A 15,543-nucleotide genomic window follows, 5' to 3' on the forward strand; every position below is an offset into this window, starting at 1 on the left:
TGACATTCTTCCACTGAAGGACTCAACCACATGGCTGAGCTCAACAGTCTGTCCTTGCCCTCTTTTGCAAAGTGTCAGGAAGAAGACCCAGCTGCCTTGGGTAGGCTGAGGCTGCATGTTGACAACTGGCAGCTATTTTCCCAGGCACACACGTTCCACGAGGTGCATGCTGTCCCTTGCGGCATCATGTATAACTGGCTTTCTTCCTGCTCTAGTCTGGGTCCTCCCAGGGTGACAGGATGAGCATGCTACCAGCTCCTCGCTCTCCTGTTCCACAGTGGAGGATGCCGCCTGCTGAACCTGCAAACTTCGTGCGGACCCTGGTGGAGAGCAGGGGATTTATGGGCTTGTGCAGTGAGGTTCCCAAGGCTGCTACATAGGCTGCTCTGCTGCCATACACATTTCCTGTGCCTAGTCAGCCTCTGCCCTAGATAGCAAGCATAGAGGGGACAGCAAACCCCCAGAGCTACACTTCTAGCTGCTCCCACCAAGGCCTGGTCGCCTGAGAGCTGTGCAAACACAAGTTGGGCAGTTGAGTCACTGGGGCAGATCCCATCACTTCATGCCAGTCCCAGCTGCCAAAGGATGCCCTCGACCCAGGCTGCTGCAAGCAGCCCCCAGCACAATCACTATTTGCTAAATCCTTTAGTTCAGCAGTTCTCAAACTAAAATGTGCATCCAAGTATATAAGTTCATGGGGAATCCTATTAAAATGTACATCCTGATTCAGTAGGCCTGGGATGGGACCTACAATTCTGCATCTCTAAGAAGCTCCCTGTACTTCATGGATGCAAGTGCAGTGTACCCATGAAACACACTTAACAGATTTTACCAGGGTTTACCTCCCAAGTAAACTCAAATAAACATGTACATGGAGTTCTATAATAAGACATTTCACAAAGTCATAGATCCCCCATCTTTCTGAGGAAGAAAGCTAAACTCAGAGATCAAAGAGCTTGGCAAAGCCAAAAATAACAGTGGATTCAATCCAGATGACTTGATATGAAGCCCCAGGATGGTTTCACCAGGTCAGTTGTTCTCAAACTTTAACATGCATCACGATGACTTGAAAGGTAGGTAAAAATACAGATCTCTGGGCCTCCAGAACTTCTGATTCAGTAGGGAAGAATCTACATTTCTAACAAGTTCACAAGTGACGCTCATGCATCTGGCCTAAGGACCACACTTTAAGAAGTGCTCCACTAGACTACACAGGATCCTAGAGACCCCTGAGCATCTGAGCCTCAGTCTCGGAGTTTTGATGCCATTCACCACTCATACGCCCAAACCCCAGTAAACACTGTTCTGGCTCCTGGTGCCCCAAGGATATTGGGTCACACCAAGGCTTTTTTGTCTCTAGATGCCCCAAAGGCAATAAGCTTCTTCGGCATTGACTACGAGCTCTACTTTGTAGCAGCTGTTTGGCCTCAGGTGTCTGACCCTGAGAACTTCTCGGTAACTTCAAGCCTCATGCTCCTGACCTGCGAAATGGGGCCAATAATCCCCACGCATAGGACCTTGATAAGCCCCAGAGAGCAAATGGTTCTCAACCCTTCCTGTGCATCAAAATCACCTGGGAAGGTTTAACAAAACACCAGTGCCCAGCTCCCTTCCCAAATCCTGGGCAAGTGTATTTATCAAATCTCCCCAGGTGATTGATGCTAATGTGCAACTAGGGTTGATATCCACTGATATAGGGAAACGTCCTAGAAAAATGCAAGATGGCCAGCTGCAGTGGCTCATGCCTATAATCCTGGCACTTTGGGAGGCTGAGATGGGAGGATTGTTTAAGGCCAGGAGTTCGAGACCAGTCTGGGCAAGATGGCAAGACCTCATCTCTACAAAAAATTAAAAAATTAGCCGAGTGCAGTGACACCCACCTGTAGTGTCACCTATTTGGGAAGCCGAGGTGGGAGAAATGCTTGGGCCCCTCCTAGGCTCAAGAGAGGCTGCAGCAAGCTATGATTGTGCTACTGCACCCGAGCCTGGGTGACAGAGCAAGACCTTGTCTCTATAAAAAAAAAATTAAAAATTAGCCAGGCATGATGGTACACACCTGTAGTCCCAGCTACGTGGAAGGATGAGGCTGAAGGATTGCTTGAGGCCAGAAGTTTGAGACCAACCTAGGCAATGTAGTGAGACCCTATATCTAAAAAAGTAAAAGAATTCATTATAGCTATTAATATTTCACTGTTATGGTATTTATTTATTTGTTTATTTGAGACAGGGTCTCGCTCTGTCACCCCAGCTGGAGTGTAGAGGCACAATCATGGCTCACTGCAACCTGGACCTCTTGGGCTCAAGCGATCCTCCCACTTCAGCCTCCTGAGTAGCTGTGGCTACAGGTGCATGACTCCACACCCGGCTAATTTTTTAAAATTTTTTTGTAGAGGTAAGGTCTTGCTATGTTACTCAGGCTGGTCTCAAAATCCTGGACACAAGCAATCCTCCTGCCTTAGCCTCCCAAAGTGCTGGGAGTACAGGTGTGAGCCACCCACCCAGCTATGATGGTTTAATGAGAAGAATAAATGCAACGTGCACCGAGTGTCCCACAGATGTCCTCTCTCCCAGGCAGGGAGACTCTTCAGTGAATGCACCATCTTTAAACCCTAATGGAAACGCAGCCTGATGAAAGGTATATGAGCAGAGCTGCAGAGCTGGCTGAAAATGGCTCCCTGGTGAGCTGTTCTCGTGAGCTGCTATCTGTGCCCAGACCACAGCCTAGCCAAATCCTGTGATCCAAGGCTGAAAATATCTCTGGATTTCCATGAAGCTCTCAGGGAGATAGGAAAGCTTAATCACAGCTGATTGGGAATGTGAATCATGCACAGGAACTTTCCAGCCAGATCCCTTGGGGACCAACCTGGCTCAGGCTCTCTACAAATTATCACAAAGAATCCAGGCTGGAATGGTTGGCAAATGGGGGTTCATTCATTCAACAACAGCTGGGGACTCCTACATACAGGAGATAGGGGAAGGAGAGGCTGATCACGAGGTAAGCTGCATGCCACATAAGCTTTCTACAGCCATGCAAGGCAGGTATTTGTTGAATGGATGAATAAATGAATAAACTAAGTAGTGATCGGAGAAAGAAAGAAAGGGGGAAGGAGGAAGGAGGGGAGAGAGAGAGAAGAAAGGAAGCAAAGAAGGAAGGCAGGCAGGCAGGCAGGAAGGATGGAGAGAGGAAGGGAGGGAGGGAGGAATTTGGCCTTTGCTTGCACCCTCTTCTGCTGTTGGACAGCTCTATTTTGAAGTTATTTTCTACACTGAACCAAAATGCTGACCCAATTCTCTGAATGCAGGAAGAGTCCAGCAGAAACAGAGCCACGGAAGTGTGATGCGGGGGTAACAGGCCAAATCAACCTTGTCTTGAAGAGTTCATGGGTTATGCTTGTGCACATCCGCTTTCCAGCCAGGACAGCCAGGAGGTCCCCACCCAGGGCAGTGCTTGAGGTCACCCACAAGGCGCCTCCAGTTCTGCTCACCAGGATCAAGGTCCTCCAGAGTTCAACAGCCACAGGAGGGAACCTGGGAAAGGCCACTGGAAGGCACAAAGAATCTGCTCACTCCATGCTCCCTTGGGCGGCCCCTGCCTGAGCTGCTTCTGCTGCTCCCTGCTTGCTCTCTGAACCCCACCTCTTGGACATATCCAGTTACAGTCACAGGCTCTGCTATCACCTGGAATGCCCTGGGCCTCTCCTCAGCTCCTCTCCTTCCCTGCAGAGAGCTGGGGCTAAGGCCACTCAGATATCCAGGATCATTAATTCTGTGGCCCCTCCCTGACACCACTTCCATCTGATCCCAGTACCTCCATGCTCCGTCTTCTGCTCAGAATCCTGTAACCCAAACATCCCAGCAATCCTGGTGAGAGGAAAAGGCACTTTTCATTCTGTGGAACACTCGTCCTTGCCCATAAGGAGCTCCTCCAATACCACTGAGACCAGCTCTCCTGAGCCAGCCAGTGCCTGCCTGCTGTCTGCCTGCCCACTGTCTCTTCTTTTTTTTAGTGACAGACAGCACCTGATTTCCTGCAAGAGGGAATCTTCTCTTCCTGAATCCAAGTGCCTTGGGCGGTGAGGTAGGTGGACCTCACAACCTAGCTCAGAGTCTCCCTGGCCATCAGGATCAGCCAAGAGCGGGGCAGGTGGACCAAAATGAGCCAAGAGAGCCGGGCCCAGGATGTTCGCTACGACCACTGGAGGAAGGCATCCTGTTTCTGCTGAGCCTTCAGAATAGGTTCTCTTGGGTTTTTCACCAGTCCCCCTTCTCCAATCTGCCTCCATTTCATACATTGGTGGATGAGGCCTTGAACAAAAGAGTAGAATCAGAGCTGGAAGGAGCCTTAGAAACTTCCTGGGTCGAGATGAGGAGAATGAGGGTTAGAGAAGAAAGGAACTTGCCAAGATCACAAAGTGAAAACCAGAACAAAAGCAGGGAGCTCCCAATTCCCCTTCCAGCACTTCTCCACTAGCAGTGTCGTTGTTGTATGGTAAGGCCTCACCCATTCTCTCTCCACGTGGATAAATTCTAGTTTTATTCACAGACAAGTCAGATCATGACACTGACCCACATCGCTCCATGATGTTTCTAAGGACACTGTATATAACCTTTCACCTACTCTTTGTCACCACCTCTCCAGCTAGGAAAAAATTTAATTCAACAAAGAGCTCCACCATCACCATCACCCCAGATGCTGCAACTCTTTGAAAGCATATTGATTTTCTTGAGTCCCTGAGCCAACATGGGAGTCTGCAGGCCCCAGTGAAGTCAGGTTTCTTGTCCCCTCCCCTGTGCACATGCAAACCTCCACACATTCAGTACAGGTGACCCTGCAGGTCCAACGAATGAGACATTGAATTACCACTGAGAGAGGCTCAGAGGAGGGAAACTCCACTGGGAAAGGAGGTCAGGCTGCCCTAGTTAAGCCACCCCCACTCCAGCAGGCCTTGCCTGGCTCCCTGCCTCGCCTCAACACCCTTACACCCTGACTCTCTCAAAGTGGACCATGTCACCTCTTTCCAGGTCTAAAACCACACGAGTCCAGGGACAGGAGGGTTTGAGAGACTCTAGTCCAATAATTGAAGGCATTAAGCCACACCTGAGGCCTTTTAATACAATTTAAAAATTATACTTATGCTTGGGCTGGTTACATATGGAGCCCACTCCAGTCCTGTCCTGAGCACGAGGAAAACCCTAAGGCCCATCTGAGTAGCAGCCCAGTTTCAGAGAGCTCTTCCAAGCTCTCCCCCACAGAATCAACAAGGGTTTGTTGCATGTTCTAGGAAAGTCGCATCACACCCTATGACTGTGAAAGAGACCCTGTCTTCTCTTCCACCCTAAGAATAAGAACCCACTTCTCCAGCCTCATCTTGTTCCTCACAAGAGGGACTCGGCCCATAGGCGAACTCAAAGACCTGGCTCTTCACCTTTCACAGGGCCTTCTCTGGCATCCTGGAGGACACCCTCCACTGTACTAGTTCTGGTTGCCTTGGCCACAGTCCAGCGTCCACTCCGAGGACATTTCTGTCCAGATGTGGTTCACATCGCCTGTTTAAACTCTCCCAGACACATTCAGACTTCACATGGACAGAAATGTCCACTGAACTATGATGAACCAGCTGGCTACACCCTTGGCCAGAGCCTGACCTGCCTTGACCATCGCTTCCCTGGCAGCTTCCCCAGCTGGGTCTCCTGACTGGGTTTCCAAAAGCCACATCCTGTGGTCACATGTAGAAGTCTGGGAAAGACAGCACTTTCCAGAGAAGGTGATTTCAGCTGTCGAACCAACATTTCCTGGTTGGTTGGTTTTCCCCTTTTACATCCCTCCCAAATATTTAACTTTATAAGGTGTGTTCCTTAAGATTTCCATATGGAGTTTGCTAATTCAGGCAGGAGAATGGGGTAGCAGAAAAAGTCTTTCTGAGCCTATTTCAGCATCGCTGTTTTACAAGCACATCAAAGCTTACTGCCAGGAGAAAAAGACACTGTCCTTACACCTTAATTCTCTACCCGCTTCCTCCTTTTTTACATCTTTGATCACCAGCACTGAGAAAATTACTAATATCCTTCCGAAACAGCTGTACACCTCTCACTTTTAGCAACATCTAACTCAGTCTTATCATAAGTGTTATTATAGGTGGAATTGTGTTCCCCACTAAAATTGGTATGTTCAAGTCTTAATCCCCAGTACCCCAGAATGTGACTGTATTTGGGAGACAGGACTTTTAAAGAGATCGTTAAGCTTAAATGAGATCATATGGGTGAGCCCTAATTTAGTGACTGGTGTCCTCATAAGAAGAGGGAGAGACATCAAAGATTCGTGCACACAGAGGAGAGACCTACACTTAGGCTGGTTATAATTTTTGTGAGAATGCAAGAAGGTGGCCATCTCCAAATCAAGGAGAAGGGCCTTAGGAGACAACAAACCTGATGACATACTGATCTTGAATGCAATGGACTAAATGCTTATGCTCTCCCCAGATTCATATGCTGAAATTCTAATCTCCCAGATGATGATATTAGGACACAGGGCCTTTAGGAGGTGATTAGGTACTGTTATAAAACAGATCCTAGATAGATAGCTAGTCCCTTCCACCATGTGAGGACACAGCTAGAAGGCAACATCTAGAAACTAGGCCCTTGCCAGACATCAAGGTGCCTTGATCTTGGACTTCCCAGCCTCTAGAACTGTGACTGTATTAGTCTGTTCTCCCATTGTATAAACAAATACCTGAGACTGGGTAATTTACCAAGAAAAGAGGTTTAATTGGCTCATCATTCTGCAGGCTGTACAAAAAGCATGATGCTGATATCTGCTTGGCCTCTGGGGAGGCCTCAGGAAAATTACAATCATGGCGGAAGGTGAAGGGATGCAGGTGTCTTACATGGTAGAAGCAGGAACTCTTAAGAGAGAGAGTGGGGAGGTACTACACACAACCAGATCTTGTGAGAACTCACTCACTATCACGAGAGCAGGACCAAGAGGATGGTACTAAACCATTCAGGCGAACCCACCCCCATGATCCAATCACCTCCCATCAGGGCCTGCCCCCAACATTGGGAATTACAATTGAACATGATATTTGGGTGAGGACACAGATCTAAACCATATCAGTGAGAAATGAATTTCTGTTACATAAAAGCTATTCAGTTTATTGTATTTTGTTATAGCAGCCCAAATGGATTAGGACATTGAATGCCCAGCCTCCAGAACTATGAGAAAATACATTTCCGTTATTTAAGTAACCCATTCTGTGGTATTTTGTTATAGCATCCTAGGCTGACCACAATAAACAACACACTCACTAATTCATCAGGCTTCTGCTGAAGGCCTGCTATGGGCAAAGCACTGAGTTTAGCACTGCGGGCAGACACAAAAGTGGGAATACAACAGCTCACAATATGGTCAGGGAGAATGACAACACAAATATATCTGTCATAGAGCAGAATGCAAATATTTTGGTATAACGCTTCTATAACTCCTGCTTCAACAATGCAAATTTGTTCCAGTGTGATTGACATATTAAGGAACAATCTGAGCATATTGTGAATTTTGTGTTTGCTTATCTGTAAGAAAAACTAGATGAACATAAAAAGGTTGTGCCTAGCTGAACCCAAGCTACATGGAAATACACAAAATTCACACACCTCAGACATCAGTCAGCTCTCTCGGTCCACAGTGTGTTATTAGCCACACTCATCCACATTTGGAGTTAAAACTCTCCGTCTGATTTCACATGACTGTCCTCCTACCATTTCACAATAACATACAAATGACCACACCTTCTGAGACCACCTCCATAAGCAAACTTTAGGTCATTTTCAACTCAACTGCCATATGTATGGTAAGATGTATACATTTCTTAACCACTTAATGTTAAAGCTGTGCTACCACTTATAATAGGTTTTTATTTTTGCTTTTATCTGACAAATTATTGAGTGTTGTGCTTCCAAACCACTTTTTCTCTATAAGCCCTATAGTTTTTAATTGCATGATTTTGTATACTGCAGTGATTTTTAGAAACATGTATGAGTACAATTGACTACATTTAAACATTTCAATAAGGAACTAGATTTCAGGTAACTAAGGCCTGGGTAATGAATGTTTATGGTCAGGATCACAGAAAATCACATGCTTACTGGACAAACTTCAAATAGGGCACATGGATCTGGCTAATATATCAATGACAACCTCTAGTGGTAATGTACACTAATTGCAGGTAAAATACAGAAAAAGGTGATGTATTAAAAATGGATTTTTAAATGTTATCGAATGAATGAAGCTATCACACAGGCCAACTCACATATATTCCCTCACCTTTAGGCAGCTTTTTACGGCCTCCAGTTTCCTGGCCTGTTTACTAAAAGAATTTCTTTTTTTTTTTTTTTTTTTTTTTTTTGAGACGGAGTCTCACTCTGTCGCCCAGGCTGGAGTGTAGTGGCACAATCTTGGCTCACTGAAAGCTCCGCCTCCCAGGTTCATGCCATTCTCCCACCTCAGCCTCCAGAGTAGCTGGGACTACAGGCGCCCACCACCACGCCCGGCCAACTTTTTGTTTTTGTATTTTTTGTAGAGACGGGGTTTCACCGTGTTAGCCAGGATGGTCTCAATCTCCTGACCTCGTCATCCACCCGCCTCGGCCTCCCAAAGTGCTGGGATTACAGGTGTGAGCCACCACGCCCGGCCAAGAATGTCTTCTAGAGTCAAACAGCCTCATAAAGGGAGCTCCACTGACCTGTCATTGAGTTTTCTGAGGTGCACAGTTGCTCTCTCAGCTTCTCCACGTCATCAGGATGCACCTGTTCATACAGTGTGCTCCCAAACCACTCTGACTGGGGCTGGTTCAGAACAGGGGTGACGGAGTCAGACACATAAATCACTCGCCCTGTCTCAGCAGCCACCACAAACAGAAATCCATCAGCTGCTTCAAGGATGAGATGCTTCAGTTCCTACAAAGAAAAGATTATGATTGGAACAATACACTGACAGACCCAGGCTGATTAAACTTTCTTATTGGGAAAGCAGCCTTCAATTTCCTTTATCTGCATATTTATTCTGGTACACAAATAGTTTGGGAAATGAATACTTTGTTTCTGGAAAATAAGCTAGAAAAATGCACAAAGCTTGCACCATCCCTAAGATACAGCTACTGTAAACACGGTTAGCCCGTCTTCATTAGTCCTTTGTTGGGGAGAGAGAAAATTTCTAGCCTAGGGGGATGGGAGAGCAATGAGTGATCACCAGAAGGTGCTGGGTTGCCAGAGGCGTGAGCAGCTTCGCCACATATTGAAACTGTAGTCATGTCATTGGAGCAGAAGGGCCCAACAGATAGTGCTTGGCACAAAAGGTGCTAGATAGAAGGAAGGGAGGGGGAAGAGGAAGGTGAGAAGGGAGAACAAAAGAGACCACGTGTCTCCCCACCTACAGCTTGCCGTACTGAAAATACCCTCTTGTTCCTTTTCTCTTCCTGTATTTCTGAGCTGAATGCTGGCACTGGCTATAAGAGTATCCCCTTACATTTGCATTTCTGTCAGATTTCCAGAACTGACAATAATCACCATCATCTCAAAAGACTCTCAGAGTAACTCTGGGAGGCAGCAGAGAATACAGCATTATCCATATCACTTTACAGTGAGAAGAGGTTAGGAGCATCAACCCTGCACTCACATTGATTCACTGGGGTCATGACTGTCATTGAAGGCAGGGAGGAAACTGTTTGGGATCAAGGAAGGGGCAGCAGGAAGCCTTGATATTATCCTCAGAAGGACGTGGATGGGGCAAAATCAACTTTGTTAAAACGAGATGTCTTTTCTTTGCAGCGCCTGAAGGCAGCTCAAGTGTAGTTGCCCATACTATTCTCACATCAAGCTAAGGAGCCCTTTGCCACTGAATGAAATGGGCTTTGTGCCTGCAGGAGCCAGGCACTAAGTCTTCCCTAGACACTGTAATCCATGGCCACCCTTCCAGCCACTTCAAGTACTGTTCAGGCTCCAGCGGACAAAGTTATCCTTTTAGGTCAGCAGCTAGCAAACATTTTTTGGCTGGCAATCCTTTGTTTGAATGTAATCTTATGTGAAAACCCCACTGTAAAGCACAGGGACCGCCAGCAGAGTGGAGGCAAAAGGTGGAGAGTCTGGCGCCCCAAATCCCAGTCCCTGAGCAGGGTACAAGGACCCAGAGACTAGGGAACATTGATATGCTGATGAGCAGCACCCAGGGAGCTTTGTAAATGTGTCTAAGCCCTTGGCTGGGGAGGAAGTCTAACATCCTCTGCCTGGGAAACCAGGGCAGAAGCAGTTGGTACAAGAATTTTTTAAGGATAAGTTTATTTTGCCCATTTCTCTTGCTTTGCACTTCTGCTGTTCTGCGTCACCTAGATGCTTAATTAGTTCAGGGAATTCGGTCAGCATTTTTATTTTCAGTTTTGGGATGATCTTCCCAACAGAAAGAGCTGTAAGAGAATTAAAAACGGAAGAGGATGTCTGGGGAAGTACAGAATTCTTTGTCACTGGAGGAGAGGAAGTGGAGGCTGAATGACTTTACTCATGTATTCACATTTTTATCCAGTTTGCAAAGACTGTGGGGAGGTCTTACAGGATGAAGCCCCACTCGCATCACGGACTCTCTTTTTACCACCCTCCTCCCTAATGTTTATTCCCGGGGAGACCATCCATCACTACCAAGTTCCTGTGCCCTGAATCCAGAACTAGCCTCTACACTCCAAGAAAACAAACAGTCATGGTTAAGAGCATGTATTCTGGAGTAAAAGGAGACTATCATCTATGGCTCTCCCACTTAGCTGTGCAACTTTGGGCATGTTACTTCACGCCCTCAGTAATTTTTTTCAGTGAGCTCTTGCAAGGTTAAATGAGATGCTGGGTGTGAGGACTTAGTAAGGGCCTGGCACACAGTAGGTGCTCCATAAATGTAACCGTTATCATCACCATCCAAGCAGCTGAGACAGGAACAAAGGTAGGGCTCATCTGACCTGCATAGCCGCCTTCTCTCTTCATGCCACTTTCATAATCCTCAGTCACTTAAAGATAACGAGATTCATTTCAAACATTGACCCTGTAGGTTTTTTGGTGAAGATTAAAAAAATATAGACAAAAAACTGATTCTAGCAGCTAGCAGTGCTTAATAATTTCTGTCTGTTACTTACAGCTGTTCACCCTTCATTATACCTCAGGCCCATGTTAAACAGTCTATGCTTGTTGCCTTCCTCACCACAACCACACGAGCTGGGAGCTATCACTGCATTTATTTTTACAGAGGTGGAAATGAGGCTTGAAGTTCCTGCCCTGACCACCACAGTTTCTGTCCTCCAGGTGGCAGATATTACCACTGCTGGACCTTCCTAACATCTGCCAAGGGAGGGCTCCCATGACCCCTGGGATGATTTAAAAAGGGATCAAATAGGTGAAGTGCTTGCTAAAGTGTCTGCCACAGAACAGACAGTAATAAACGTTAGTTTCTCGTCCCTTATTCTTTTTAAACCTAACTTCCATGACATAAATCAAGTCTCAGCTCTAGCAGAATAAATCATTCTGTCTCTCAACAAAATCTTTTTCATTCCTGCCTCTGAGGTTCTGTACACTCTCTTCCCTTTTTGTGAAATCCCTTCTGCTCCCCTTTCTAGGTATTTTTTGTAGCGCCTTTCTATGCCAATACTGTCTCTGTCCTGAGAAGTCCCTCTTGATATACCAGGACACTTCCACTCTATTTCAGCTTGGCCACACGCTGTGTCTTGTTAAATCCTCCATTACTTTTAGGACCCTATACCCTACATACTTTTGCATTTCCTAACTGCATGCCCTGACAACTGTATCACTTCACCTCCCCACCCAATCTCCCACCACCGGCTGTACACAATGAAGCGCTTTCAAATCCATCATCTCATTTATCCTGCAAAAGCTCTCGGAGACAGGAAAGCAAAAGCTTTATGTTCATTTCACAGATGAGCACACTGAAGCTTAGAGTATCTGCCAACTCGCCCTATGACCAGCACATGGAAATACAAAGAACCTGAACACAGGCCTCTGGCTCATGTAAATCTACTTACAAAATACGACCTCACTAGCTATTTTATGTGTTTCTTCTTGCCAACTAGTCAAAGACTAGTGTAGGTGTTAAAAATATGGCTTTGGGGTCCTACCAGCCTGTCTTCACTGGACCCAATCTTGGCTCCTCCACTAAGCAGCGGATTAACCCTGAGCAATCTGCTGACTCTTTCTAAGCCTCAGCTTCCTCATCAATAAAACAGAGCTAAATAACAGTGGCTTCTTCACAGGGCTAGAGTAAGTAGTAAATGAGATATTTCACAGAAAGCTATGACTCACACCAGGCACCCAGCAAATGCCGGCCGGCTAAGTGCTCTGATCGCAGCCACTATGATCACTACTGCTGCCATCACTGTCTTTTTTCTTTAACTTTTAAGTTCAGGGGTACACATGCAGGTTTGTTACATACTGCCAAGGGAGCAAACTCATGTCATGAGAATTTGTTATACAGATTATTTCATCACCCAGATCCTAAGCCCAGTACCCATTAGTTATTTTTTCTGATCCTCTCCCTCCTCCACCCTCTAGGAGGCTCCAGTGTCTGTTGTTCCCCTCTTTGTGTCCGTGTGTTCTCATCATTCAGCCCCCACTTACAAGTGGGAACATGTGGTATTTGGTTTTCTGTTCCTGCGTTAGTTTGTTATGGATAGTGACCTCCAGCTCCATCCATGTTCCTGCAAAGGACATGATCTCATTCTTTTATATGGCTGTGTAGTATTCCATGGTGTATACGTACCACATTTTCTTTATCCAATCTGTCATTGATGAACATTTATGTTGAGTCCATGTCTTTGCTATTAATAGTGCTGCAATGAACATACATATGCATATGTCTTTATGTAGAACGATTTATATTCCCTTGGGTATAAACCCAGTAATGGGGTTGCTGGGTCAAATGGAATTTCTGTTTTTAGCTCTTTGAGGAACCTCCACACTGCTTTCCACAATGGTTGAGCTAGTTTACACTCCCACCAGCAGTGTATAAGTGTTCCCTTTTCTCTGCAACCTCACTAGCATCTGTTATTTTCTGACTTTTTAGTAATAGCCATTCTGACTGGAGTGAGATGGTATCTCATAGTGGTTTTGATTTGCACTTCTCTAATGATCAGTGATGCAGAGCTTTTTTCATATACCATCACTTTCATAGGCTGATTATATCAGCACAATTCCAGCACACAGCGTTTTTACTAACTTCTTTCTGTGTCAGTGTGCTAAGCACAATGTTCAGATGCTCAATATATTTTTTTGAGTGACATCTCATTAAGGTTATGGGAAACATAAAAGCAGAAGACCCAAAGAGCAGACAAACCCTCTTTTGAAGACAGCTTCTTAGAGAAAAATGGAAACAAAACATCTTGGCTTCATTCCTTCCCCAACCTTGAGCCCTGGTTCCTCATGTAGTTTATTTCATCTTGGTGACACTGGGATTCTCCCTCTTTCCAATGGTGATGTGATGACCAGGGTACCTGCTCTGTGAGGAAGGAAGGCTTGTATGCGCCATCGGTGGACTTGTTCCCTGTACCCCTCATGGACTTCATGTGCGAGACGGCCATGCGGAGGATGGTGAGCTTGTCTGGCTTCCGAGCCAGTGCACTGCATGTGGGGACCATGTCGGAGAGCTCTGTGATGTACTGAGTCATCTTGTTCCGTCTGCGCCTTTCGATTTCACTATGATTCTCTCTTTCCAGAAAGCAGGAGATCAGGAGAGGGGAAAAAAGAGAAGTATCAGATTAGGGATTACTATCTAATGGGATAAAACCATTAACACCAAATGATCAGGAACTAAGGGCTAACACCTAACAGCTGAGTGCTTTGAATGACTATTGGGCAAAACGGCCCTTCTGATGCCTCAGCAAGCTCTTACATCTACATGTTGGAAGCATGGATGTCTATAGTCTCAATCTCTAAATACATATCAAAATCTTCTAATTACTTCCATATGCCTGAGGTATTTTTGTAAGCATAAAAAATTGAGACACAAGGGCTGGGCACAGTGGCTCACATCTGTAATCCCAGCACTTTGGGAGGCCGAGGTGTGCAGATTACTTAAAGCCAGAAGTTTGAGACCAGCCTGACCAACATGGTAAAACCCCATCTCTACTAAAAATACAAAAATTAGCTGGGCATGGTAGCATATGCCTGTAATCCCAGCTACTTGGGAGGCTGAAGCACAAGAATTGCTTGAACCTGGGAGGTGGAGGTTGCAGTAAGCTGAGATCGCACCACTGCACTCCAACCTGTGCACACATGAATCTGTACATGGATATACACACGTGCACACGCACACACACAAATGTGGTTACTGTCTGCCTCAATATGTGGTTTACATGTTGTATCTTTACATATTTATTACATATAAATATGTAATATATAAATATAAGTATGTAATATATTATAAATAATATTTACATATTATATCTTGCAGTAAGAAGCACTATATAGTCTTGCCATTCTTTGCACCACTAAGTAAATCAGTAATGCTACAAATTTACTTTAAAGTTGTGAATAAGCCTTTGCTCTATGCCCAACAGATTTTCTGCAGCATAGTAACAAAACAGGTACACCCCTGGCTTATGAAACAATAAATAGCCAATTTAAAATAAAAACGCATTGCAAAGGAATTAATGAATGCAATCTCTGTGATGTGTTATGATAAAAAACTAGCAGAAGGGATGGTAGAATGTTTCCAACCCAGGCTTTTTACCTTTAGGCTTGAAGGAATCACAGCCAACCCAGTTCAACGACTCAAAGACAAAGCTGTTACTTGGGATAAAAGAATTATCTAAAAATAAATCCCATGTCTGCTGCAGGATTTAGGGTTTCACTGGTGTTCAAAAAATGAGAGTGACACTAAAGGCAAGAAAAAAACAACTCAGGCAGGGCTGCCTCCAGACACTGCATGTATTAATTAGCTTAACAGCCCATCCTCCCAGATTGGGGAACAGACGTGCCAGTCAGCCCTGATGACACCAAGTAGCACGTGCTGAGGGCCTCTGAACACACAGACCGAGGGGAAGTGAGACTGCAGTAGAGGTCACTGCAGAGCGACCTGAGCCATCCACCATGCACCTTCCAGACCCCATGAGGGGAGGAGTGGTAGAGAAAACAAGGAATGCCCAACTCTGTCCTCAAGCAGTGGGGGAGTTAACTATGAAAATAAAACATACACCTCGCATAGTGGAAATGAAACGCAGAGTACGATTAAATGCTTCTAAAGGCAGGTGGAAAGCAAAAACCACAATCGAGAACGATAGCGAAGAGGAGGAGGTGGTCCTGGGGCTGAGGGTGCTGGTAGAGGCAGGGAGGAGGAACTGGGAGAGAGCTGGGCCTAACCTGTCAGCAAGTAGAGGAGATCTATTTTGGGGAGGGGATCAGCAGGATCAAATAAAGGCCTGAAATTGGGAAGAAGCATTTGAGGGTGGTGAGGAGGCAGGCCTAGATGGAGGGGTAGAGATGGGCCCTGGAGGAGAGGGGCCGAGGAGC

General features: G+C 45.8%; 1 protein-coding gene across 7 annotated transcripts in view; it reads right to left on the minus strand.

The window, feature by feature from the left end:
- The window catches only part of ARNT2 (aryl hydrocarbon receptor nuclear translocator 2), a 195,797-nt gene that overhangs the window by 115,997 nt on the left and 64,257 nt on the right, over positions 1-15,543 (minus strand). For all 7 annotated transcript variants that reach the window (XM_032176094.2, XM_032176093.2, XM_058427831.1 and 4 more), the window contains exons 4-5: positions 13,527-13,740; positions 8,736-8,949 (exon numbers count right to left, since the gene is read on the minus strand). In XM_032176094.2, coding sequence (XP_032031985.1) covers positions 8,736-8,949; positions 13,527-13,740 — 428 coding nt within the window. The remainder of the gene's footprint in view (positions 1-8,735; positions 8,950-13,526; positions 13,741-15,543) is intronic.

This window comes from Hylobates moloch, unplaced genomic scaffold, assembly GCF_009828535.3.
Source record: "Hylobates moloch isolate HMO894 unplaced genomic scaffold, HMol_V3 SCAFFOLD_14, whole genome shotgun sequence".
Classification (NCBI taxonomy): Eukaryota; Metazoa; Chordata; class Mammalia; order Primates; family Hylobatidae; genus Hylobates; species Hylobates moloch.